The 27,400-nt window shown below is 44.8% G+C and overlaps 1 protein-coding gene across 5 annotated transcripts in view; it reads right to left on the reverse strand.

Annotated features, from left to right (window-relative positions):
- The window catches only part of fam131bb (family with sequence similarity 131 member Bb), a 38,141-nt gene extending 11,791 nt beyond the window's left edge, over window positions 1-26,350 (reverse strand). For 2 of the 5 annotated variants that reach the window (XM_031575832.1, XM_031575831.1), the window contains exons 1-5: window positions 26,198-26,350; window positions 7,772-7,809; window positions 4,350-4,385; window positions 3,704-3,809; window positions 1,474-1,698 (exon numbers count right to left, since the gene is read on the reverse strand). In XM_031575832.1, coding sequence (XP_031431692.1) covers window positions 1,474-1,698; window positions 3,704-3,809; window positions 4,350-4,385; window positions 7,772-7,809; window positions 26,198-26,225 — 433 coding nt within the window. In that variant the 5' untranslated portion in view covers window positions 26,226-26,350. The remainder of the gene's footprint in view (window positions 1-1,473; window positions 1,699-3,703; window positions 3,810-4,349; window positions 4,386-7,771; window positions 7,810-26,197) is intronic. The other 3 variants (XM_031575833.1, XM_031575835.1, XM_031575834.1) reach the window with 3 other exon arrangements.
- Between the last annotated feature and the right edge of the window lie 1,050 nt (window positions 26,351-27,400).

A 27,400-nucleotide genomic window follows, 5' to 3' on the forward strand; every position in this document is an offset into this window, starting at 1 on the left:
TGCTCTCATGACGTGATAATGGAGACTTCTACACTATAGAAGGTGTGGTGACCTAGCTGCACTTTGTACAGGGGACTTCATTAGAATTAGAATAAACATTAGAATTAGGGATTGTTTCTTTCAAAAGGACTAACAGTTAACATTAATTCCATTAATTCACACGATCACATTTCAGGCTACAGAAATAACAATGACTGGGTTATTCTGCATGGTTGTCTCAAACTCTCTCTCTCTTTCACACACACGCGCACGCACGCACACACACACACGCACACACACACAAGCACACACACACACGCACACACACATACGACTAGACAAGATCACACATCAGGCGGTGCTATCGATCTGCCCTGGCACTCAGCGGTGCATCCAGTAGAGGTGACGAGCCTCCTTCAAGGACAGATGGCGGGGGAGGGGCGCAGCAGCGACCCTCTGATCACCCCTCTGTTCCCACAGCCACATTAAATCACTGCACCGTGTGCATGCGTGTGTGTGTGTGCATGTGTTTGTTTGGGGGGTTGTCTGTGCCTCTGCGTATCTCTCTGTGTGTGAGTGTGTGTGTGTGTGTGTGTGTGTGTGTGTGTGTGTGTGTGTGTGTGTGTGTGTTTGTATTTCCCTATTCATCACAACTGCAGGGAAATCCCATTAGGGGCAGGCTAAAGGGTTTGGTATTGAGATCAGATTAGTGTTTTCCCCGCCAATTTCCTCACTGGCCCAAATCGAAGGTGATTTGAGACATCGCATTGCGTCACTAAAGCTGGGCTGCTTTCAGAGTCTTTCAGAACCAGATGACAAATTCACACTTGTAGTCATCAGACATTCTGGAACAACAAGCATCAAGTCTCTGTACGTCTTCTCTTCATGCATCTCTGAATGAGCGCCTGTGCTTGCTTTGAGCTTTGCAATCATTTTGTGCAAGTTGACATTTTTGGGGTTCTTACATTATGCTGATAGACTTGAAGTGATGAAGGCAGCAGGGTTTCTAAGTGGCACTGTCAGTCTCGGGGGGTACAGCACTTTCTAGATATTTCGCTGATATTAAATGGTTTCCGCTTTGGTGTGAAACCTCTGGGTCAGCACCAGACATGGGTCAGAGAACCCGTCTGGAGTCAGCAAACATCTGGGCAGCTTTCTGTGCTGATTGAGAAATCAGACACAGCACATGATTGCCCTTACTGTACATGGCAAAGGGCACAGGGAGTGATTAATGTTACTCAAATGCAGATAAAGGACGTGTGCAACTTACACTTAGAGAGAAACACGCTTGAACCCATCTCATACCCGCTCATCTCTGCAGGCAACCAACTAAGACCATTGAGCCAAAGAGCTGGAATCAGTGGCATGGAAAAATAGAGAACCAACCATGAAATAAAGACGACTGTACTACTGTACTGTCTACCGTACATATAACTAAGTAAGAACCGTCAGGTATGATGATGTGGAGGCCTGTGAGGCCGGTGGAGGGCTGACCTGCGGCCATGCGGGCCTCCTTCTCCCCGTCGCTTAGGTCGCTGTAGGCGTCGTTCTCAATCTTGCGCTCCTGCTGAATTTGCAGGGAGGAGGCGCGGACGCCCGTGTAGCCGCCTGGGCCCACTGTGTTCATGCCCCAGTTCTGCCACTCGATCATGTGTGCCACCCGGCCCTGCGCCATCGCCGTGGGCTTCGTCACCTTGTCCTTCATGGAGCGTGTCGTCCCTGAGAGGAGGGAGTGGATGGACGGATGGATAGATAGATAAATAAATAAATAGGTAAATGAAGAGATAGATAGATAGATAGATAGATAAATAGTGAATGGACAGATAGTTAGATATATAGATAGATAGATAGATAGATAGATAGATAGATAGATAGATAGATAGATAGATAGATAGATAGATAGATAGATAAAAGTGGTATCAATGTAGGGGGGTGTTACAATGAATGGAGGGGAAAGTATTTTGTGTTGCCAAACAGGAAATGAGAAACCATTTGTGTTGGTTATGGAGCAGGGGGGGGATTATTTGGAGTCGCACCCGTGAGGCGTATTGGACAGAAGGAGATATGTAAATGAGCAGGCATGATGGTGGAAGGAAAGACAACAACGTTAGACTGGGCATTTTCTTGGATCATTGGACAGTGGATGTAGGACAGGGAATCAGACATGGAAATGAATGGAGTCGAATGGCTGGCCAGTATGGATGTGTGGATGACATGTAATTAATTCATACTTGAATCAATGTCTGCTGCCTTTCCCTCTGTGTGTGTGTACGTGTGTCTGAGAGTATGTTTGTGTGTGTGTGTGTGTGTATGTATGCATGTATGTGTATGTGTGTATGAGTGTGTGTGTGTGTGCATTTATGTACTGTATGTATGTGTATCTGCATGTATATACACGTGTGTGTGTGTGTGTATATACATATGTGTATGTGCATGTGTATACATATGTGTGCGTGCGTGTGTGCATTTATGTATGTATGTGTATGTGCGTGTGTATACATATGTGTGTGCGTATGTGTGTGAGTGTGTATGCATGTGCATGTGTGTTTGTGTACATGTGTGTGTGTGATGAGGACATGACAGCCTCTGAGCTTCGAGGAGATAATGACTCACTCCCAAGAGCTGAGCAGCGTTGCAGGGGGCAGGGGAGGGGGGGGTGGGGGGATGGGGGGATGGGGAAGACAGGACGCAGGGGGGATGGCAGCGGTTGGGAGGTTAACTGGGGCTAGATGGAGATGTCATGAGATTAATGGAAGGTTGGCTTGTTGGCAGCTTGGCTCTTTTATCTCACACTCATCTGCACATTCAGGCGCTGCGCTCTACTTCTCGTTAACAGCCCCTTTCTCATTCACGTAACCGCAATCAGACTGCGGCCGGCAGGCAGGCAGGCAGGCCTGAAGTCACTCTCTGTCAGGACAGCTTGTATTTACCTCACTTAGCCCCAACCCTGTTAGGGTCTGGGTTACACCAGATGTTAACAGCTAGCTAACAGACACTAAGCTGTGGGTTGTATGTTAAAGACATGTCAATAAAATTATTATTCCCTCAATATATTCTCAAGTTACACACTCTCACACTAAAATCTATGTTTACGGGTTTATAGCTATAGCTTAAATGTCGAAGTTGAAGCTTAAGAATCAAGCCCTGCAAACCCTAAATAATGTTACTTAGTTCTCTGCAAAAGCAATGGCTAATGGCAGTGATTAATAGTGATGATCCGTAAAGAACTAGTTGATCAGGTTCAAGTCAAACAGGTAAGGTTTAGATAGAAAAAAGAATAAGATAGAAGATTCTAGAAGATAGGACACCGGACACTGCACTACACTGTGAAAGTGCACACTACACAATACACCTGGAGACAAATGCACACTCACACAGCACAGAGACACTGACTGAGGTTCAACACTACACTCCATGTTCACCTTTTACATACACGACAGAACAACTGACTTAACACCTACATTTCCAATCCACCACCACTCAGAGACAACAAGCCACATGACAATGGATAGTGGGTAGTGTATTTCTTTTTCAGGGAAGGAGTTTTGCTGTTGGTATTACACCAATGGCTTGGGGGAAGCCATTGGCGAGTATTGTCAATGGATGACAGGAAGTGATAAAGGGGACCCACAAAGGGACCATGTTGGCTCCAAGTCCTCCCAGCCACCTGCTTGGTCTGGAGCCAGCATGGGGTCAGTTTACCAGTTTTAGCACAGACACACACCTGTCACACCTGTTAGCGACGACTTAGCCAGAGCACCGATCCCAAAAGCATTGGAGTGTCTCTTGTTCAGCCGGGGCAAGATGGAGGTGGTGTCTTCCATAGACAGCTAAATAGGAGGAAGCAAGACAATCGATAGAGGAGGAACAATGGGCAAAGAGGGAGTAAAGTATAGGAAGAGGAGAGTGAGGAAACAGGAAGTGCACCGGAGCACTCAAGAAATGGACATTTTGGAGTGGGATAGTGTGAGGGTAGTTGAGGGGATGTTAAAAGATAGAGTGAGGGGAGAAGTGAGGGTAAAAATAATGTTAGAACAACATCCACACAAAGATAGTGTCACTTGAGAAAGCTACATCTCCCAACTTCCTGCCTCTCAGTGTCTCTCATCTCGCTTTGTGGGAAGTGTAGTTCATCAGTAACTGGCTTTTGCTAAAACAGTACTGTGCTACACACTGACTGCACAGAGGACTACAGTACATCACCATTGATCTTAGAGAGAGAGGAAAGGAAAGGGAGATGGGGAGAGTGGGGACTCTGAGTAGGTTATCTAAGGTGGGTTAGGAAAATGAAAAAAAAGTAAACAAAACAACAAACTGATAAACAAAAAAAGAGAGGTTGTAATGAGGGAATGAAATTCACAAACACTTACATTGATTCCTTCCCATGAAAAGTCTGATCGGCCATACTGAGGGAAAAAAAGAAGAGGAGAGAGGGATGGGGAAGAAAAGAGGAGGAGAGAGGAGAAGTACGAGAGAGGAGACGGACGACCACAGGAAGGAGAGGGGCAGGAGGAGGGAGAAGAAAAGGATTGTGACAGAAGAAGACAGTTCATAAAAAAACATGTGAAATCGAAGAAGGGTCCGAAGAAAAAAGAGAGGAAAATAAGAGAGGGCAAGGGGTGGAACGTCAGGATCGGTTTATCGTCGTTGTTCTCTCTGCTGCGGTGTGTGCGTCTGCGCGTGTGTGTGTGTGTGTGAATGTGTGTGTGTGTATGCGTGTGTGAGTGTGCGTGTGTGTGTGTGTATGAGTGTCTGTGTGCGTGTGTGAGTGTGCGTGTGTGAGTGTGTGTGCGTGTGTGTGTGCGTGTGTGTGTGTGTGTATGTGTGTGTGAGTGTGTGTGTGCGTTTGTGAGTGTGGGTGTGGGTGTGTGTGCATGTGTGTGTGTGTGTGAATGTGTGTGTGTATGCGTGTGTGAGTGTGCGTGTGTGAGTGTGTGTGTGTGTGCGTGTGTGTGTGTGTATGAGTGTCTGTGTGCGTGTGTGAGTGTGCGTGTGTGCGTGTGTGTGTGTGTGCGTGTGTGTGTGCGTGTGTGTGTGTGTGTGTATGTGTGTGTGAGTGTGTGTGTGCGTGTGTGAGTGTGGGTGTGGGTGTGTGTGCATGTGTGTGCGTGTGTGTGTGTTCTCTCCTTCTTTTCTCTAATGTTCTGTTGCTTTCTCTGGTCGCATCTGGCCGCTTTTCTGGCGGATTGTGTAACGAGGGGGCTATCGCTGCAGCGCTTGGACAGACTGCAGGGGTGTAGGGAGACAGGTGAAGGTGCGGGATGAGATAAGCTTGTCCCATGCTGTCACCCGTGCCCGGCGCTCATCATCCCTCCCTGTCACACAGCACAATGCACCGTACACAAGTGCTGCGCGGGGAAAGCACCAAGGCGGGTCGGCTGGTGTGCGTACGCGAAGCAAGATGCACACACAGTCTCTCTCTCTCTCTCTCTCCTTGTTTCTCTCTCTCGCACATACACACTGTGGCGCCCAAACACTGCGTACCCTACTGATGGCCCAGGGCAGACTGGCAGTTTTGTTTTGATTAGTAGCATATTGAATGTTGAAAAGTTTAAAATGTAAAAAAAAAAGAAAGCAATGTATGTTGATTTAACTTTTTAACACAAAAGAAAACAAAAACAAAAAAACAAGCAACCTAACTTAGCTGTCACTGAAGAAGTATAGTTATTCCCAGTCTGAACTTGGCAGATGTGGAGCTAGACCTCGAGGCAGTGGACATACATTACGTACCCAAACATTCACAATATAAATGTGTCTGTCTCAACTGCTTTGGCGGAAAGGTGATTCAGCTGCTTGAGATATTTTAAAGACATACCTGAGGAACAGTATGACAAAGACATTGGCTCTAATAACATGATTGGCTCTAATGAAATTAATACTTTGAAATCAATACAGAGAGAGTTTTGAGGGAGTTTGCCGGACCAGGAGAGTCAGTCTTTCATTGAAGGTAGGCTGAGTTTCAAAAATGTTCCAACAGAAGCGTAAAACTAGGTTTGGGTTACTGTTGGTGCACATAATAGGCTAGCGACCAAGAAACACATTTGCTTGACCTCTGATTGACCTTTACTCTTTCTTTCAAAATGTGTTTCAAATCCGTAGATGCTAGCCCTCCGTCACTGAGTTCAGTACTCGCAAGTTACATACAGCTGTGTTTCTAAATGCAAAACTAAAATCATGTTTTAGCTGCAGCAGTCCTTAAAGCAGATAATCTTCCAATCAACCAATTTCCTTTCAAACGTGGACTTGTTTCACAGTGCAGTCTGTCACACTGTGCGCCAGGCACTCTCATTCACTCCTGTTTACGTCAATTAATGGTTTCCTCAACATTTACTGAAAATGAGCTGCTGCCTCTCGGGTTGTGTGTGGCACACTCTACTTTCCTGAGTGCGTAACATGACCGAGAATCCTTCGGGATCCCCTGCACACACATATACACAAACATAAACAGAAGCCTGCCTGCCCGCACTCACAAATCCATAGGAAGGGCACGTTGCCAACAGCCATTTTCTCAGAGAGCAACAAAAGCTACATTTGGAGCGGAAATGTTCCGCTGCCTGTTCGTATTCTTGAGCCTCTGTTCAGTTTGCCTTTGTTGTTATTTCAAGAATCAGTTGAGCCTATAAGCTATTCTGTCTGTTGGGTAAACGAGAGTATGGTCCTCTTATCAAGTAACATAGGTTAGCTTATGTCACTGTTTATTCTCAGTGCTTCCAGCAAGAGAGGCGTCGATCTCTAGTTGGAATACCGCGAGCAAGAGATGCTAATGCCATTACACATGGAGGGCTTGTCATTAGGAGATTACCCAGCTCTCATTTCAGGCCACATCATGTCCTTGCGTGGAGTTTTCAGAAACCCTAATGGGGAGTATGTGAGGCACTCATGTCTTTCTGATGAAGCCTCTCCATCAAAGAGAATGAAATCTACCTCAACACAGCCTCAACAGCCTCTCCAACGGTTCCCTGTTCTTAAACAATTGATGAGATCTAGGCCTCACAGGGAGTTGAAGATCAGTTTTTTTGGCAGGGTGCTTTGTTTTCCTCGACTACAATAGTGTTTTTGCGTTTTTTTTTATCCAAAGTTTAGGTGCAGTGTTTTAGAGAAAGCAGAGAGAGGGTGAGAGAGAAAAGACAGGTAATGGTATGTAATGTAGTAGACAATGGAGATGCTAATGCTAAAGAGAGCACGACTAGCACCGGACTCTGGCATGGACCTTGTCCAGATCTGGCCCTAATCTGACGCAGAGTTGCCGACCTCAAGGCTGACTCGGCGTGAGAATCGGTGAGATTGACAAGGCTTGATCAAAACCAGGGTATTTTTTGTTTTTTGCGTGACATGCATTGAAGTCGGTGGAATTTTTTTCCACGCCAAAAGCATGTGAGTTGGCAATCCTGTCTGACAAGGATCCACACCAGAGTCATCTTATCTAGGCTACTACACAGCTCTACGAGAGGCAGGAAGGAAGCATTAACACAGCTTTGGGAGCAGAAGTCAAGCTTCCAGCTAAAGCACATGTGTGAGTGGCGGTGGAAGCCATTATTTTTTTCTAAACATGTTGCTCTAAAAGCTAGCATGAGCAATGACAGTAATCTGTTAATGCGTCTAATGCAGCTCATGGTGCCTACGGATATTATCGCTTCTTCTGAAATTGGACTCTTCGAAACAGGCATCTTGCGTCAAGGTTTGCCGTTCCCCTTGACTGGTGCCCTTCAACACCAAAGGCTATTTAGTGTCATGATAAGACATGGCTGTTGAGAAAATCTGCTGCGTTCAGTTTTAAGACCGCCAGACTTACCTGCTCTCCATCTTTTTGCACAGGGACCCCATCTGCTGCTAGGAAAAAAGAGAGACAGAGAGAGAGAGAGTGAGAGAAAGAGAGAGAGAGAAAGAGAGAGAGAGAGAGAGAGAGAGAGAGAGAGAAATTGTCACCAAAACACAAGGGAAGGTCGAAAAATCAATTGCATCAAACACAATTTTCCCCAGAAAATCTTCCCTTGCAATCTTACCACCAACATCCCCACCTGACAATATTACATCTAATGTGAATTGACTAGCGCCAGACAGATATGTGACTCATTTATGAGTCAGTGTGTGTACCGGCAAACTCAGTTCCATTTATAGTTCTGCAGTTGACACAGTTGGGATGTCGGAGGAAATTTGCTGTATACGTTCGCTACCGTGGACAGCAATTTTAATCAAAGCATAGAGTCTTGCAGATTGAAAAATCTGCTATTTGGGCCTCTTTTCTCATATAACGTAGGCTACATTATGAAATGTACCAACAAAATTGAGTTGATTTTTGTGAATGTAATTCTAGTGTCTTACACTGTTGGAGAATATTGTCAGTGTCAATGTTGTCAACAACACATTTGTTTGCGGGCTCTTTTGAACCATTAGTGGGGGATTGATAACTTAATTAGTGATGGATCTGAACTGAGACATATATTACTGGGTTGGTTTAAATGTATTCCACGGTACAGACGTAATGACATAATTAAATTATACATCCCATCCCGGTCCATTATCCTCTCATGCAATCTGGGTGCTGATGGCTTTCAGTATCTGACTCAGAAATGAACCTCCTTAACCTGCATTTAATTCACTCGAGCTGACTCTCCTGCTCTCTCTCTCACACACACACACTCTCACACACACACACACACACACACACACACACACACACACACACACACACACACACACACACACACACACACACACACACACACAAACACACGTTCCCATGACTTCTTCATAGCAACATACAGCATTAATGTGGGCAAGCACGCAATAGCACACACACACACACATACTCCCATATTAGGCCTTGATTTGTCCAAACCAGCTCAGCACACAGCAGCCTATAGAGTTGTTTTTGAGGACCAGATCCATTATCACCAGTGCAGTCAGTGGAGGCCTAATGCACTAATTACTCATGCAGTGCAGCCATCATCACACGTGGCCCCTTCACACGGTTCTCCATAGGTCCATGCATGCTCCTTTTTAACCTTGTGGTTCAGGAAGGAATTGTTTGTGTTGAATGAGCTGTGTTGCTTCTATTGTCTGTCAATACCATATACATTGTCTGTGTATTTTCTGTATTGCTTGACAGACACCTTCGTCTGGAACCAAATTCCATGTGTGTTTTCACATACTTGGCCAATAAATCTGATTCTGGTTCTGATTCTGATTCTGATTCTGATTCTGATTCTGGTTCTGGTTCTGGTTGTGGTTGTGGTTGTGGTTCTGGTTCTGGTTGTGGTTCTGGTTCTGATTCTGGTTCTGATTCTGATTCTGAATCTGGTTCTGGTTCTGATTCTGATTCTGATTCTGATTCTGAATCTGGTTCTGGTTCTGGTTCTGGTTCTGGTTCTTGTCTCTTCTATACCAGCCACAGACAAAGAGCTTGTAGGCCAGAGTGTGACTGTCTCATTTACACTGTCCTAAAGACCTCAAAGTAGTGTCTCAATGGCCCGGAGGTGGAACTTTAAACATGATATGAGCTGAGTAGTGTTCTAGTAATTACCCCTCCACACGCACGCAAACACACTGGGCATTCACTGCGAGGGAGAAAAGCAAGATAAAAAGGAGAAAAAACTCATTCTGGGGGAGAGAAAGATCAAATGAATCAGCATTCGAAGTGGGTCACCTGCCCTTTGCTCGCTCACCAGTGGATTTGTGTCTTTTATTCTTGGCTATTCTGCTTTTCTTTCTCTCCCTTTTTTCTTTTCCTGGGCCCTAATTAAAGTATAACTTAATTGCAGAGGCCCTTTGCTGATTACATTTAAATACAGCTTTGGTCTCAAGGCGATTTTGAAGGGGGAAAAAAAAGAGAAATGAACATCATTATAATTTGAGATTGTTGCCTCAGGAGAGGCCACTGGGGGTCGGAGTCAGGCGACATTAAGCCGTGTTGGTTTAAACAGGAGCTTAAGAAGGTGAATCAGAGAGACATGTGATATTTAATATTAGATATGTGTGAGAGCTGCGGGAATGGATGCATGCGCATTGAGTGTCAGTGGGTGTATGTGCGTGTGTGAATGTGTGTGTGTTAATGCTATAGGTGTGTGTGTGTGTGTGTGTGTGTGTGTGTGTGTGTGTGTGTGTGTGTGTGTGTGTGTGTGTGTGTGTGTGTGTGTGTGTGTGTGTTAATACTCTACGTGTATGTATGTGTGTGTGTGTGTGTGTGTGTGTGTGTGTGTGTGTGTATGTGTTAATACTGTAGGTGTATGTATGTGTGTGCACACAACCAAATCAAACCGATGCTCCCTCACAATGAGCCACAGAGAGCCCTCTGTTGAGTGTGTGTGTGTGTGTATACATTGATTTTGAGCATTTGTGTGTACAGGCGTGTGTGTACAGGCGGTGTGTGTGTGTGTGTGTGTGTGTGTGTGTGTGTGTGTGTGTGTGTGTGTGTGTATGTGTTTGCCCACACTTAGACAGAGAGAGCCCTCTGTTGTGCCCGTCTCTGGTATTTTGACACACTGACCCAGTGGTACAGATATGTCAGCCATCTCATGGTGTTTGCTGGTGGAAGGTCATTCTGTTAATGCCTCATAGCCAGACAACCTATCACTGCTGGGAGAGAAGAGGGAGGTGCCTCTGGTCAGGTGCTGAGCCAATCACCACCACTGCCATATATGGAGTCAGCATCCTATCAGGCATGGAGTCAAGGACCAATCACATGTGCAGTCACGGACCCATCATATGTTCCGTCAGTGATCCATCATATATGAAGTCATGGACCCATTTTTTATGGAGAGAGAATCCCTCACACTAAAATATGATACAGAGCTATACTGTTAGGATAACTCTAAGCAAACACCATTCTGCTGCCTATGTTACCAGCCATCGGCTACGTTATGATAGTTTTTAAATGATCATAATGACCGATGTGTAATTACCAGTTAATGGGTCTACAATTAATCCTACAATTCTATACAAATCTACAATTGTTTCCATTACATTTTTGACTGAGATGGAGAACAAATATCATAGTGTTCTCTCAGGACCCGTCCAGACTGTTTCAATCTCTTTTAGCCTTAGAGTCATTATGCTGCTGCAGACCTCCACGGCTATGTCCATAGAACCTGTGTGCATAGAACCTATGTCCATAGAACCTGTGTGCATAGAACCTGTGTACATAGAACCTGTGTGCATATAACCTGTGTACATAGAACCTGTGTACATAGAACCTGTGTGTTTTATTACAACCCCTCTAAATTGGACCTGTAATCTTGCCATTGCTGTTGTTATTCACTGAGTGGTTCCACAGGGACCGACACAAAATGAGTCAAATTAAGCTGCATGCTTTGTGAACACTTGAAAAGTCAATAAAAAGAAGATGGGATACTACAACTGCACATTTTACATCAGCGGACACATCTAGACACAGTTCTACTAGGGTAGTTATAATCTCAGGTGTAAGCTTGATGGTCCACTCTTCCCCATGGACATGAGGTTGATTCCCCTTCACTCACACACCCATCTATGCTACCAGACACAAAGCCACAGACACACGCACACACACACACACACACACACTCACACACAGAGAGAGACACAAACACACACACACACACACACACACACACACACACACACACGCACGCACACACACACACACACACACACACACACACACACAGAGAGAGACACAAAGACACAAGCACACATATCAGGGCTCCAGATGACAACTAAAATGGTGACCAATTCGCCAAAATTTGCGACCATTTATTTTCCTGTCAGTCGCCAGTGGCAACCATCCCCAGATGAACACCTTTCCTTCAGGCAGCTGATATCCTAACGTCATGATATGACAGAGTTCAGCATTAGCTCACAACATCAGGAGTTTTTTCTTTGAGTATTTCCCCCTCCCAGCTCCCAGCTTTCACCCACAATGGCCCCAATATGCCGTCGTATTTTGTTGATGGTGCTATGAGTTGTAGAGCTGTAAAGTTGAAGAGCTGTAAGGTTCTATTCTTGATAACAGTTCAAGGAATGTTTTATTTTTCTGTTGAGCTGACATGATAATGCAACATTTTATTTTGCAAATATACTGTACGTTGCAAAGATTAGTAACAATAAAGAATTTTAACCTTATGCCACTGATATTGTTGATACAAAAATACCTAGCTATGTTGTAAGAGCTCCTAAGACTTTGATTTGGCTCCTAAATATTTAGGGTTTAGGAGTCAGTGGCCCCTAGGGACTCTTTTTCACCTGGAGACCTGCATATTGTACTTTAGATCTTAATTTGGCCTATAAGCAGAGAAACATTGTAAAATGTTAGTGCGATTTTGTCACCAATCTCTGTTACAATACAAGTAATGGGAACAGCATTCATGCAGACACACACACACACACACACACACACACACACACACACACACAGACACAGACACAGACACAGAGAGATACAGTTCTCATCTGGATCACTATAACCATAATGCATTCTCTCCTTTAATGAACAACAACAGATGTAAGATAATAAAGCCTTGAGTGCTGTGATAAAAGTGTGGTGTGCCTGTTCCTGGAACAGCGCCGAAACACACAAGCGCCTCTGTGGGGAGACGAGTCCAGTGAGACCAGCCTCTCGAACCTGACTCGGACAAGGGTTGATTTTGGTATGAATGTATGAAATTGCTATCATCATTATATCTCTGAAAATAATGCATTAATAATGCAGCAGAACTGTGGGTCAAGATTACTAAACTACAAAGCCTAAAGACTAAATGTACTACAAAATGAAATATACAGACTTTATCTAATGTTATCGCGAGTTGTGACCCTGGTCTAAACTGAATGGCCACAACCTCCGTATAACCAGCATCGTCTGCCATGGTCTGAACTGATTAAACTTGGTCAAATGACGCTGGTCTGTCCCAGGTCACTGCTATGATCAGGGTATGAGAGCCAGTTAAGCCCAGAGGATATCTAGGTAATGATTCCAGCTCTCGTATGCAAAGGCCCCTGACTCTAGATGTTAAATATCACACGCATGTGATACATATCACACGCATGTGATACATATCACACACATGTGTTAAACCACACATCTCAAACACATCAAATATATCATCTTAACATAACATCGACAGATGGACAGCTAGACGAATGTGAGGAGAAACTTCCTTGAATTTGGCAAAGTGTAATGGATTATAATCAAGAACTGCACCTTTAACTTCTCTTAAAATCTCCAAAAATGTTTGTGAAATTTCAAAAATGTTCACAACAAGAATAAGAATAACATGCACAGACACCAACCATAATAACGAGAGTTTCAGCTCTACCGTGCGCACTGAACATAAAGAACCTACACAAATTAAACAAGATATAGGCTATGATTAACAATGTAAGAGATATTCCATCAGAACTTGCCAGAGTGCTTTAAAGCCAATCAATAATCAATACACCGTGCCATAGCAGGCATTCCAGGAGACTTTGATACCAAGGAATATGTTTTAAACAGAATTCACCATACGCTCAAAGGCTCATACTGTATATACTATGTTGGCATGCATTCATGTGAAGCTGTCTTTTCCATTTAGCATTGAAGAATCAGCAGCAGCGGGGAATCTGCAGCAACCAACTCATCCAACCAACTGTTCACAGATGCACTCCACACTATTGCCTAAGATGGAATCTAGAGCCCATCTTCTAGCCTGCCATCAAGCCCGCGAGGTAGGGACAACCCATGAAGGCCACTAGAGCATGAATTATTAACATGTATCTGTTGGTTGAATACTAAGTGAGGCATGTCTATATTTTGCTTGTAAAATACAGTAGCTGTGCTGGCACTGCGAGCAATAGGGATGTCGGATAAACTTCACAAATCGTTTGTCAATACAACAATTCTTCCGTGATAATTTGCCTGTGTGTGTGTGTGGGTGTGTGTGTGTGTGTGTGCGCGTGTGTGCGTGTGTGTGTGTGTGTGTGTGTGTGTGTGTGTTTTTCTCTGCTTGTCTCAGTTCATTCAGTTACCGCCGTTTTTTTGCCGTGAACGTTCAGTTTGCTGCCAGCCATCCAGGCAACTATTCCCACGACAACCGCGTTTTTGCGAGTGGGTCCCTGGGTGCCGATGCTGCTACCTCCATGAGAGGGAACAACAATGAGGCACACGTGACGATCTTGCTCGATGAGCCAAGCAATTTCCATACATCCCCCCACCCCCACCCCCACCCTCTGTGTCCGCCTCCCGCATGACAACAGAGAGCATGAGACCTCCCCTACGGCCACGGAGCAGAGGAGCCATGTCGGAGGACTGGAGAAGGAATATATCTCAGGGAGAGAGGGAACGACAGAGTGGGAAAGAGAGAGAGAGAGAGAGAGAGAGTGGGAGAGAAGGAGGGAGAGAGAAATAGGCAAAGATGGAGAGTAAAGGAGAGAGAGAATGAAAGATGGAGACAGGGAGAATGAGAAAGAGAGGAGGAGAGTGTCAGAGATGGAGAGATGAGATAGAAGAAGGGAGAGAGTGAGAGAGAGAGAGAAAGGGAGAGAGAGAGGTGGAGAGAGAGAGAAAAAGAGAGAGAGAGAGAGAAAGAGAGAGAGAGAGGGGAGGGGGATGTGTGTGTGAGCGTCCGTGCGGAACAGGAAACCTGCATTGGTCTGCCCCATAAGCCTCTCTCCCTCAGGCTGCAGTGGTTTTCTACAGCCACCGGAATTTAGGGCGTGTTAACAGACGCAATCCATCATCGAGACACAGAGATGTCGTGGCACCGGCAAGCAAGTGCCCATGCTGAAGCCATGTACGCACACACACACATACACATATACACACTCACACACCCACACACACTCCCACATACACACTCACACACAAACCCACTCACAGACATCAATGGGTTGCCCTGGTGACCATCAAACCCCAGGAATGGTAATGCAAGGAGATGTCAGACTTGATTCTTCAAGCTGGTACGCGTTAGTGTGTGTGAGACAGAGAGAAGAGAGAGAGAGAGAGAGAGAGAGAGAGAGAGAGAGAGAGAGAGAGAATGTCTGTTTGGTGAGTCTGTGTGTGTGTGTCTATGTGACAGTGCCGGTCCATGTCTATGCTTTGTATGTGTGTGTACTATGTGCAATTACACTGAAAAAAGGGAAAAGATGGATTGTCTAATGTACTAAACCACATTACATTTGAGTTACACAAACTAGTCTTGTCTTAGAACATGATATTATTGTGTTGAACCAACTAATTCCAACCAACTGTTCACCTTATCCAATACAATCATAAGATAAGCTTAAACCAATGCAAGGAACATAAATGATCACATGGGGTCTCTGGAGAACTTGCTGCCACCACTTCCTTGTCAAATGGATTCCCATCAGTGCTGCCAAAAGATGTTGTGTGTTTGTAATGTCAGTTGTTCTGAAATACCAATATAATTTAGGACATGGACTGTGTCTATGTTTTGCTTTGAAATGTGCCATACTTTACATACTTTACTCCCCTCAGGGAGGCGCTACAGGGCCCTCCGTTCCCGGACCAGCAGGCTCAGGAACAGCTTCTTCCCTGCGGCTGTCACCCTGCTGAACTCTGCACCACGGTGATAGCCCCCCTGGCTACCCCCTCACACTCCTTCCTACAGTGACTGTATTTCCCCCCTCTACCCTGGCCTTACCGCCACACACCTCCCTCCAGCCACTGAACATTTGCACTAATTGTTGTATAACTACTGTACATTTCTCACATATAGTGTACTCATATCTATTTATTTCAAAATTGTTGTCGATATTCATCGTATTTATATCATATCATGCGTCCTACCTCATTTATAACTTCTACTGCCACCTTCACCTGTACTTCACCTGCACTTTACATATATCTATATCACATCTGCACTAATCACCACTATTGCTGCTCATGTTCTTACTGTTCAGTATTGCTGCTAATGTTCTTACTGTTCATACCACTTATATCATACTGTATATATCCTATTTATGTATTTTATATTACCACTATACATATGCACATACTCTGCACTCTTCTGCTTTTGCACTTCTGGTTAGATGCTAACTGCAATTCGTTGCCACAGTACTTGTACTCTGTGCAATGACAATAAAGTTGAATCTAATCTAATCTAATCTAATCTAAGCATGTCAGGTACTGATGACGCTCAACATCTCAGTGGTTCCGTTGTTCTGTTTCCCTACAGCAATTAATGCTACTGAATATTGTTGCTCAACACATCATTTCTAGGTATGAGTGTATGTGTGCGCGCGTGCGCACATGAACCATCATTATTTGTGTTTGTGTGTAAGTGTATGTGTGCGTGCGCGCGATCATGATTTGTACGTGTGTGTGTGTGTGTGATTGTATGTGTGTGTGCGTGCGCGTGCGTGCAATCATGATTTGTACATGTTGAAATGTGTGCTCACACCCGTGCATGTGGCGGCTGAAGCTCAGCTGACTCTCGGCTCCAGATGGTGAAGGAGGTTATGATGTGATAGCTCAGGCAGGTGCCCTCCTCTCAGACACCTGCAGCAGCAGGTGACTGGCCCCGCTCCCCCCCAGGAGTGCTCCCCCTCGCCCCCGTAGCCCTTTGCCCGACATGCCTCAGCTGTGGGGAGGTCAGTAGCACCTCATTACGGGGGCTCATTCATCAGGGAGAGCCTCTCTACTCCACACATGATGGCAGAGAGCCGCCGCCACCGCACCGGCCTGTGACTAATTGCAGTGCTGCCTGGCCTGGGCTCCTCTCTCTCTCTCTCTCTCTCTCTCTCTCTCTCTCTTTCTCTCTCTGATGTAGTCTGTCTCTCTATCTGTTTCTCTTTCTCTCTCTCTCTCTTTCTCTCTCTCTCTCTCTGATGTAGTCTGTCTCTCTGTCTCTGCCTCTCTGTTTCTCTTTCTCTCTGTCTCTCACTTTCTCTCACTTTGTCTGTGTGATTCAGTCTATGTCAATCTCCCTCTCTCACTCTCTCAATCGCTCTCTCTCACTTTGTCTATGTGATTCACTGTACGTCATAGGTTCTGTCTCTCACTCTCTCAATCGCTCTCTCTCACTTTGTCTATGTGATTCAGTGTACGTCATAGGTTCTGTCTCTCAATCGCTCGTCTCTCTCTCTCTCTCTCTCTCTCTCTCTCTCTCTCTCTCTCTCACTCTCTCTGCCTCTCTCTGTCACGTAGAATTAGAGGGCTCCATTTTGGCTGAGGCAGCACTCTATTATTTAAACACTGCACCAAAAAAAAGAGTGAGACATAAAAGTTGAAATGTCAACAGCTATGCGAGGAATGCTTTCATTTTATCCTACGCACCTGTTCAATCTCACCTCTGCAGTTCAGTTGATCGAATGCCTGAATAAGTAATTGTCTTATACACGACTTGATACGTTGATATGTTGACACTCAATTCCTTAATACTATACTATCGTTATACTTAATTCCTATAAACAATATAACTTAACTCCTTAATACTATGTCATTGTTTTTACTTTCTTAAACTTCTGAGCTGAGATAGTTGGGCCATTTGGTTGTGAAGGCCTTTGATTTAGTTTCTCTCTGTGTAAGCATGTTGATTTCCCCATAACTGTTGGACGTATTCTTGACTGGGTTGACATCCCCACTGGTGACAACAGCACCAGTCAGGTCATGTGCATTGAGCCCAAGCCCAGCGCTGTCATGTGGGGTGAGTCCAGAGGCTCCGTGTCCCAGTCAACCCTCCAGTCCAGACTGACCCATGGTTCAAGAGCTAGGAGCTGGCTGGGCTGGCTCAGATTTGAGTGCGTTTTGAACACATAGGCTGTATACTTGCATACTATATTCTTTGCAAAGGCTTAAGGAACAGGCACACTGACCAATCGGGCTCAAACAACCTCCGTCATGGAGTCTATGAAGGCACTTAGTTTGTTAGATCTTGTGCCACAACACTTAGTCCAACCACCTGAGTTATCATAACTAACAAAGATTTTTCCTTGAAATAATAGAGATATCATATTAATGTTTGAAATTTGAACAAAATATTCTACTACTTTTGTTTTTATCATTTCATGGAGGAAAGCTATTATTATCTCTAGCTAGTTATGTTATTTAAACTTTAATTTTACATTTGATTTCAGTTCCTTTAGTTCCATAATAAAGCTTTTTTTTATTTTGTATTATTCTGGCCTAGATTTCATCTCTTCCTTTTCCTCAGAGACTCTTGCCTGAGCCAGTGTTTGCTGGTTAACATTATGGCAATATTGGTGCTTACAGCCATGAAGCATATGATTGTCACCTCACTCTTGCCACCACGCCACACGTCAGTTTTATATTAACACTCCCTCCCTCTCTCCAAGGGGTGAGTCAGTGTTTACAATGAAGGCTGTCATCCTACACCTCCTCCCCTATCTCTTTCTATCCTTCTGTGCTTCTCTCTATCATAGTCTTTGTCTCCTAATTACTCTCATACACACACTCATAAGCATACACACATCCACTCACACACACACACACAATGTGTCAGTCATTAACAGTGAGAACACTGTGTCATTCCAGTCATTGGCAAATCAATGCTAGTGGACCATTTGTCAATACAACCATAAATGACTGGGCAGTGTTGTCATTGTCTGCTTGTGCTTGTGTTTGTGTTTGTGTGTGTGTGAATAGTGAATAGAGATTATTATAAGACTGTTAGTTAGTCAGCACTTTTAATCAAATCAATAATAGGAACTCCCTCTCAGTAATGTAATATCATAAATGAGAGAGCAAGAGTGAGCGAGTGCGCGCGCGCGAGAGAGAGAGCGAGAGAGAGAGAGAGAGAGAGAGAGAGAGAGAGAGCACTTTAAAAGAGTAGGTGTATTACACAAGCAATGGCCAAACACATAAATTGCCACTCAGGGTCTGGATTGAATGACAACCACTGGCACACAAGGAACAAACAGGTCTTTCTGATCCACAACCTGCAGCGCTACTCAGACACACTGCAGCTCCGTTGAATGCATAAACAACAACGATATACTGTATCTACTAAAGTTCTACATCCAAAGTCAAACATTTGCCCTCACACCTCACAAGTTTCATTAGACGGTTTGTCACCCTCTCCCAACCTATTCCAGACAGAGTATCTGAAGGCACAGGTTTTACTGCCTGGACCTATGAATCATTCTGAAAGGAAATGTACTATGTAGTTATTTGTTTAGTGAATTGTATCAAATATTCAGCAACATCCTGACTCATGGTACATGGTACATTTTTACTGGGAATATAGAGCTGTTAAGCTAATTTATCTGCTTAAAACAGCTGAAAACAGTGAAATAATCTTGAATTTCATGAAATTCAATGGAGCTTTTTGAACCATAACTGCATGGGGTGGAGATGTCTTTACACGCTCTCTGTTTCAGCTGTCACCAAGTTCTAAACATGCCTTAACTGGGTTGATTCAAATTAGTGCCATAACTTTCACACTACTCGATCCTGTCACATTTTGGAGATGCATTTCTCTCTCTCTCTCTCTCTCTCTCTCTCTCTCTTTCTCTCTTTCTCTCTCTTTCTCTGTCGCTGTCTCTCTCTTTCTCTCTCTCTCTTTCTTTGTCTCTCTCTCTCTCTCTCTCTTTCTCTGTCTCTCTCTCTCTCTCGCTCTCTCTCTTTTTTTCTCTCTCTCTCTCTCTGTCTTTCTCGCTCTCATACATATCCACAGTATTTGCATGTTCAAACAAAGGCTAAAGAAACAGCACTCACACTTAGGTGACATAGACGCTATCTCACACACATAGAGGACAAAAGACCCACACTTCGGTAACATACACACTATCTCACACACATTCAGGACAAAAGACACACACTTTGGTAACATAGACGCTATCTCACACACATACAGGACAAAAGACACACACTTCGGTAACATAGACGCTATCTCACACACATAGAGGACAAAAGACCCACACTTCGGTAACATACACACTATCTCACACACATTCAGGACAAAAGACACACACTTTGGTAACATAGACGCTATCTCACACACATACAGGACAAAAGACACAAACCCACAATCTCTGACCACATGCTCACAGACGTTACATATCCTCTTTTGTAAAGTCTGATTTTGAAATTGCATTACTACTTAAACCTACTTAGCCGTTAGCCACGGTAAGAGTCACAAGGTGATGTCTATCTCTCTATCATGCAATCTCCGCATATCTGATGGCCTCACTCCATCTCAAATGGGGGCCGTTATTTTTCCTAAATGGCATCATCAAACCCAATTATCCTCTTCCGTGCCGGAGCCCATGACAACAGAAAACAGATCAGCCACAAATGCAATCATTGGTGCTTCCTACAGGCCAGCCCCAGGAGACTGTGATGGCTGTGATGGACGAAAATCTGGCCCTCCTTCCAAAACAGGAATCCTGCTCGGCACTGACACCCGGAAAAACACGGAGTCAGCCCCACTGACTGTGATTGGACAGTCTGGAGGGTGGAGCAGGTGGGACAGAGCACATGGTCCAGTGCATCACGGCACCACCATGACAGAGCACATGGTCCAGTGCATCACGGCACCACCATGACAGAGCACATGGTCCAGTGCATCACGGCACCAGCATGAGGAGCACTATTTGGTAACAAAAGCCTGGAATCGCGGATGAGAAACAAACATGAGTGAATATATTTATGATGACTGATTATGTGTCAAAAATAGTGGCAGGCAAACACAGCAGCAACCATTTATTTTAATCATGTATTCCCCCCCCCCTCCCCCTGTTTTTGGAATATAATCTTTGGTTACAGTGTCGTTTTTTATTGTTTGTACACATATCACAGCCTCTGAGTCTGTCATTGAATTCTTATACGTGAGGTACTTCATTTTATAGGAGTCAGTGGGAAAAGACACATTTCTACTTTCTGATCTCTTCCTCAACCCCTCAGGAAAGTATTTGTAACGTTTTTGTAACTTCTCTAAATATCTGATGGCTGATAAACCAGCCATGTCCTATGTTCACTAACACTTTCCTTTCATTGTTAAACAGAGCTGATACAAGCATGCTGTTACAACAAGAAAGGTGATATCTTAAAGGTTCCTTTGCCTTTTCTTCACAGAAGAACCTTTAAACCTTCCATTTGTGCCCCCCAGTCATGCTCTCTCTCTCTCTCTCTCTCTCTCTCTCTCTCTCTCTCTCTCTCTCTGTCTCTCTCTCTCTCTCTCTCTCTCTCTGTGGGTGTGTGTATGTGTGTGTGTGTGTGTGTGTGTGTGTGTGTGTGTGTGTGTGTTTTAGCTTTATCATCTAAGACCTCATTACACTGCCCATTTGGCTCTCTGAGACCAAGTGTAATCTCTGTCATTGCAATGCTGTAAACTACTCATTCTGCTTCCCTTCGGACACAAAGAGCGGCATGCCCTCAGACTCCTTCAGATCGATCCCTGCCAATGAGGACAAGCTGAGGACCCCAAAGGTCAATACCACTTTTCACTACTATGAAATCAGATTAAAAGGGCTCCCTGGCTGGTTTCCTTTATGAGGAATGACACACTTCCGTGCCCTCTTGCCACAACACACACACACACACACACACACACCGAACACACACACACACACCGAACACACTCACACACACACAGACACACACTTTTTCTGACTGCCTCCCCATTGTCTCCCCTTGCCTGGGGGAGATTTCACCACACAGCCTCAACTACGTCTCCATTTACTCAAGCTATTCAATTAAAGCTGTTAATGTGGTTTGGTGTGGCTCCCTCCCATGACACACTCATGTGGCGCTGTCCGATAACTCATTCCAGACTCCAGCCACCGGGGGGGCTTGGACCCCGAGCCCTGCCTTTCCTCTCCTTTATGTCCATTCCCTTTTCCTGTGGGGATGCTGGCTGTACCAATCAGCGATGGCTTAATGCTCTCAGTGGTAACCGCCAATCAGCAGCTGCCAAAAAGCCAATAGGAAATATATTTGATTAATGGGCCATTCAATCAGGGCTGCTGGCTGCTGGAGTGGACTGACAAAACTTTGCTGAGCATCATTCACTGGCGTGGCCCTTTTGGCATCTGCCTGTTATATTTAGCCATGAGATCAGTGCTGTCTCTCCTCCTACTCTCTCCTCCTCGGCCCTGAGATGCTAGGAGTAAGGCACGGAGGCTGGCCCCAGATCAGCCGCTCCGAGGGCAACTGTCTCCCCAGAGAGGCTCCCTGCATACGGAATGGCAGGCAGGAGCCGGGACGGCAGGACTCCGTGGATCAATACAAGCCAGGAACCGCCCACACTCAGTCAAAACATCCAGCCTCTCACTCTAACCCAACAAACCCATACCAACATAATGCTAATGTTCCTGTTTATGTTTATGCCGCTACTGTTCTGTTCAATCTCAATGTCTAGCTCTGATTTTGACTCCTCTCTGGGGGTATTTGAAGGAGACATTCACCAAACTCTCTACAAGCATCACTGAACGCACATATCCAACCTTCGCCTCGACATAACTGTTTAACATAAGCCTTGAGTGCGACATTACTGAGAAGATATTCAACACAATCTCACAGTCCAGTGCCTAAAGTACAGGCATTATGGAACACCAGCATGACACCAACATCTACCACCCCCCGCTACTCACACACACACACACACACACACACACACACACACGCAGTTAACACCTTCAACCGAAGCTAGACAAACATGTTGCTTGCGGCTTAACCTTGGTTTATTATTAAAGCACAATGTTGCCAGCTACACCAGGCTCACTCTCTCACTCTGCACTCTTGCTCAAACCCGAGACACCCACACTTTACACAAAGCCCTGCCCTCGGCAGACCCACTCAGTTATTCACCAGCCTGGCAGTTTATTAAAATCTCACACAAAACCTGACACATACACAGCCTTCGTCTACAGCACAGTTATATGATTCAACTCTCACACTTCATCACGGCTCTTTGGACTTGCTGCAGTCACAAAATGGATTCGGAGATTTTACTGATAACCTACAAAACCTTTAATGTGCCAGCTCTAAATGGTATCTCGGAATTATCATCCTCCTACAACCTTACAAGGTCCCTTTGATCGTTTAACCAAGGACTTTTGGCTGTTCCAGTGTCCAAATTAAAATCATAGAGTGACCAGTACCTTACAGTTTTACCTTGGACTGCTGAAGGCCTTCTCTGTATTGTTACATCAGCACCTTCAGTAATGGAATACCCTTTGAACCCATTTTCCACACACACACACACACACACACACACACACACACACACACACACACACACACACACACACACACACACACACACACACACACACTCACACACACACTTTTTTTACCTGTATTTTAGGGCTTTGGGGTCTGAAGTTAACGATGGATTTTAATTCCTCTTGTTTTTATTCTCATAAATCCATGTTTATTGAATCGTGTTGTGTTGTTTTGGGTCCTGAGCTTTGAGAGTTTTTTGTTGACATTTCAATTTCCACTTTTGCTTTTTTTTTTACCCTTATTCATCACGTTTTATCTCCTTTGGTCTCCTTCTCGTCTCATTTTCAACTATTTTTATGTTATCTGTATCATTTCTGTGTTACTTTTGAAGTTCTGGAGAGTTCCTTAGGCTCACAGTTTGAAGGTGTTTTATAAATAAAGGGTAAAACTCTCATGTCTGTAATAGGTCTGTACTAAGATGCTTTCAACACATGCCACAAGTGTTTGGGACTGGGTTTGGTGTGTAAACCCATCCTTCTGTTTCTTCACATGTTGCATTTGAAACTCTATGAGACAGTGAGTCTACCTATGAATGTCCAAATGAAAACCACAGTGAAGGATCTACAGCGGAAACCAGCTCTGTTTTTTTTTACGTAACTGTTTGAATAACACATCTTTCACACGCCAAAGACTCCTTTTAAAGAAAGGCCAGACACAGTCTCTATGAGTGTCCATCAGCATCCTCTTCTTGTAGTCTTTTAAGGATGCATCCACAGTCCATCAGCACCATCTTCTTGTAGTCTTTTCAGGATGCATCAACAGTCCATCAGCATCATCTTCTTGTAGTCTTTTAAGGATGCATCAACTATCTAGCTGCTCCCCCGGTGTGTGTGTAGTTGATCTCTACTCTTCTTGCAGATTTGATCAGCAAAGGATATGCAGCTCTAGATTCTCTCCAGTATTACCACCTTACATTTGCCATTTAGATTTTGTAACTCTAGCTCTTACTTGCAACTGAACTGTACAAATAAATAAACTCATATCGATAACATGTTTTGTTGTTTTGTTTTCTGCATTGTTATGACGTCTCAGAGGTTGTGGCTGAATCAAATGTGTTAATAGTACACAATATCCTAAGCATGATTATAAGATGTTGAAGATGTGGTAGATCCAGAAGAAGAAAAACACTGTCATGCACAGCATGGACATGATGACAGTCACCATCTTATCAGTGTCATTGTCCGTGTTATTGTAGACACTTGGATGCGTGAACGATCTTGGTAGTCCTTCTCCATATGGTTTTGTGTGAGTGATTGAGTGTGTTTGGCTTCAGGGCTCTGCCCTCCTTGCCGTGTGTTTTTTTGTTTTGTTCCCGCGTTATAGCAGCACTGCACGATGCGATGCTCTCTGCGCGATGCGCTGACCTCTATTCCGGAGCAGCCTCCTCCTCCGCTCCCATGTATCATTCATGCGGTGCCCGCGTTCCTCCACATCCGTCCCGGCACCCGACATAGCCAGGTGGCCCCTTCCAGTTTGACACACTTTTCACTTTCCTCCAGCGCTTGCTCGCTCGCTCATTTGCCGGATGATGCACATTTCCTCTCCTCTCCTCTCCGTCGGAGGAGTGTGTGTGTTTGTGCGTGTATTTTCAAGCTTCCGCCCCATATCTCAGTGTCTCCGGCACTGCGCTGCACAAAGCAGCCGTCAAGGGGGCTGTCTGAACCGTGAAGGACTACAGGCACAGATTTACTGGTTTTGGAGGTTTACCCCCCTCATACAAACACACACACACACACACACACACATAAACACACACACCACCACCACCAAACCCAGCTTGACGTGAAGGTATTACAGTAGAGGGTTCTCCGATGTGTTGCATTCCAAACTATCCATCTCAGAAGTGTTAAGTGAATCACAATGAATGATTCATTAAGACGTGTGTTTAACAGGTTCAGATATGAGCGAGACAGGAACCCTTAACTACGCAAGCTTATCTCAGCAGCACAAAGTATCTGCACTTACACCAAAGCACCATTGCAATCTTAATTTTAATCCACAGCATTTACGCACGTTTATCTGAATAAGATACCATCACTGGAGATGAAGTGGAAACCATGTTTCCTATTAGAGAAACAAATGTATGTATGTGATGTGTGTAAATATAGCATCAGCTGCTCTCGTGTGGCAGATCTCTCTGCCCGTTTCAGCCCGCGCTGCCGAGGTGACGGCTGCGCTCGCTACCCGGCAGCCACAGGATTGTCCCAACCTGAATCTATCACACCATCCTACTCCCTCAATCCCTCACGTACTCTTTCTCTCCTTCTCCTCCTCCTCTCACTCTTTCTCTCACTTCTTCATTCAACCCCTTTTCCCCCGCTCTCTCCCTCGCTTTTCTTTTCAACCCCATCACCGTTTTCCTCATCTCTGCAATAAAGTATGTTCTGTCTCTCTCTCTCTCTCTCTCTCTCTCTCTCTTTCTTTCTTATTATGCATGCAGCACTATTCTACGCAAACATGAAACAGTAGAATGATATGCTCTGCTTTTCTCTCCTACTCTCCAATTACGGTCAATAAAACCTCTGCATATAGCATATCCATCACCCCATCTTTCTATGTCTTTCTCTTTCTCTCCTTTAGTAATCCGTCTCTCTCTCTCTCCCTCCCACACACACACATAGACACACACGCACTAGACATGCAGTAACATAAATCAGAGGATGTGAGCCACACAGCAAACCTCTAGTAGCACCACACACACACACACACACACACACACCCACTACAACACACAAACACAGACATATGCACACACATGCACCCACACACGCACACACAGACACATGCTTTCTCTGGCATTCTCTACAAGCATTTTGGCTCAGTTCTGTCTGACTGAACCATGCTAACGTTTCAATCCCAAAGACATTTCACACACAGACACACACACGCGGACGCACGCGCGCACACTCACGCACACTCACGCACACAATGCAAGCATGATCTGAGGAGTGCTAGCGCAACGCCATCCCACCCCCTGCAAACCCCCTTCCCTAATCACACTCCCCTCCTCCGCCCTCCCACCCCCCGCAGAGAGGAAGAAAAGAAAAGAGTGGTGCTTACTGAGGGTTCTGGAGCCGATGCATCCCATGGTTTATTCACTAAGGCCCTGGAAACAAGCAAGGAAGCGCTACCCTTTCACCATACATTCTCCCCCTCTCTCCTTCTCTCTCTCTCTCGCTCTTGTCTTCTCTTCTCTCGCTCTCCTCTCCTCTTGTGCTGCTTGCTCTCCCTCCCTTCCTCTCTTGTACAAACGCGACGCACCCTCTCTCTCTCCCACTCCGCTCTTCCCCTCTCTCTCTCTTCCCTTCACTCTCTCTCTCTCTCTCCCTCTCGCTCTCTGTGCAGTGACAGTGTCATAGCAGCCAGTCAGTGAGTCAGTGTGTCTCAACAAACAGAATAGTAAAAGCCTTTTTTATTATTATTAATATTATTACTAGTAATAGTATTATTATTTTTGTAGTTGTTGTTGTTGTAATTGTTATCATTACTAGTCATTTTTAATAATACCTTTATTAATATTTGATCGTTATGGGTGCAACATTTTTAGATTTTTTTTAAATGCACATGCAAAGCAGTTTCTTAATGCAGGTTCTATATAAACTATATTGAAGCATTAAATACCAAGAAAATATCTTATCCCGGTGTGTGTGTGTGCAAGCATGTGTGCGTGTGTGTATGCGTAAGTACGTTAATGGTGGGTATTGGGTTTCTATTGTTTTCATTGTTGCTGAGACGACTGCACTGCTGTGCTGATGTGAGTAGGAGATTCTCTCTGTCTCCCTCTTCTGTGGGCTTTTGGCTTCACATTGCAGCACAGCTGTTTCCTGCACTCACTCCTTCCTTACTCTCTCTCTCCCTCCCTCCCTTCTTCTCTCTCTCTCTCCCTCCCTCCCTTCTTCTCTCTCTCTCTTCCTTCACACATACATAAACTCAGACATAGTTCTGAAAAATCATGAGATCTACCCAAAGTGTATTTCTGTACCGCTGTCATAACTTGTCTCATAACTCTCTCTCCCTCTCTGTCCTTTCTGTTTGCTGCTATATTGTTATTTCTGTACTTTTCCCTCTGTGGCAGAGACACGCACAAGCATTCACACACACACACACACACACACACACACACACACACACACACACACACACACACACACACACACACACACACACACACACACACACACACACAGTGTGAGTGGCTTGCTTATCTACAAATCTCAGCTACAGCCCAGGGCAGCCCTGACCTGCAAACATGTTTAATTACCT

The sequence above is a fragment of the Clupea harengus genome, chromosome 11 (assembly GCF_900700415.2).
Source record: "Clupea harengus chromosome 11, Ch_v2.0.2, whole genome shotgun sequence".
Taxonomy (NCBI): Eukaryota; Metazoa; Chordata; class Actinopteri; order Clupeiformes; family Clupeidae; genus Clupea; species Clupea harengus.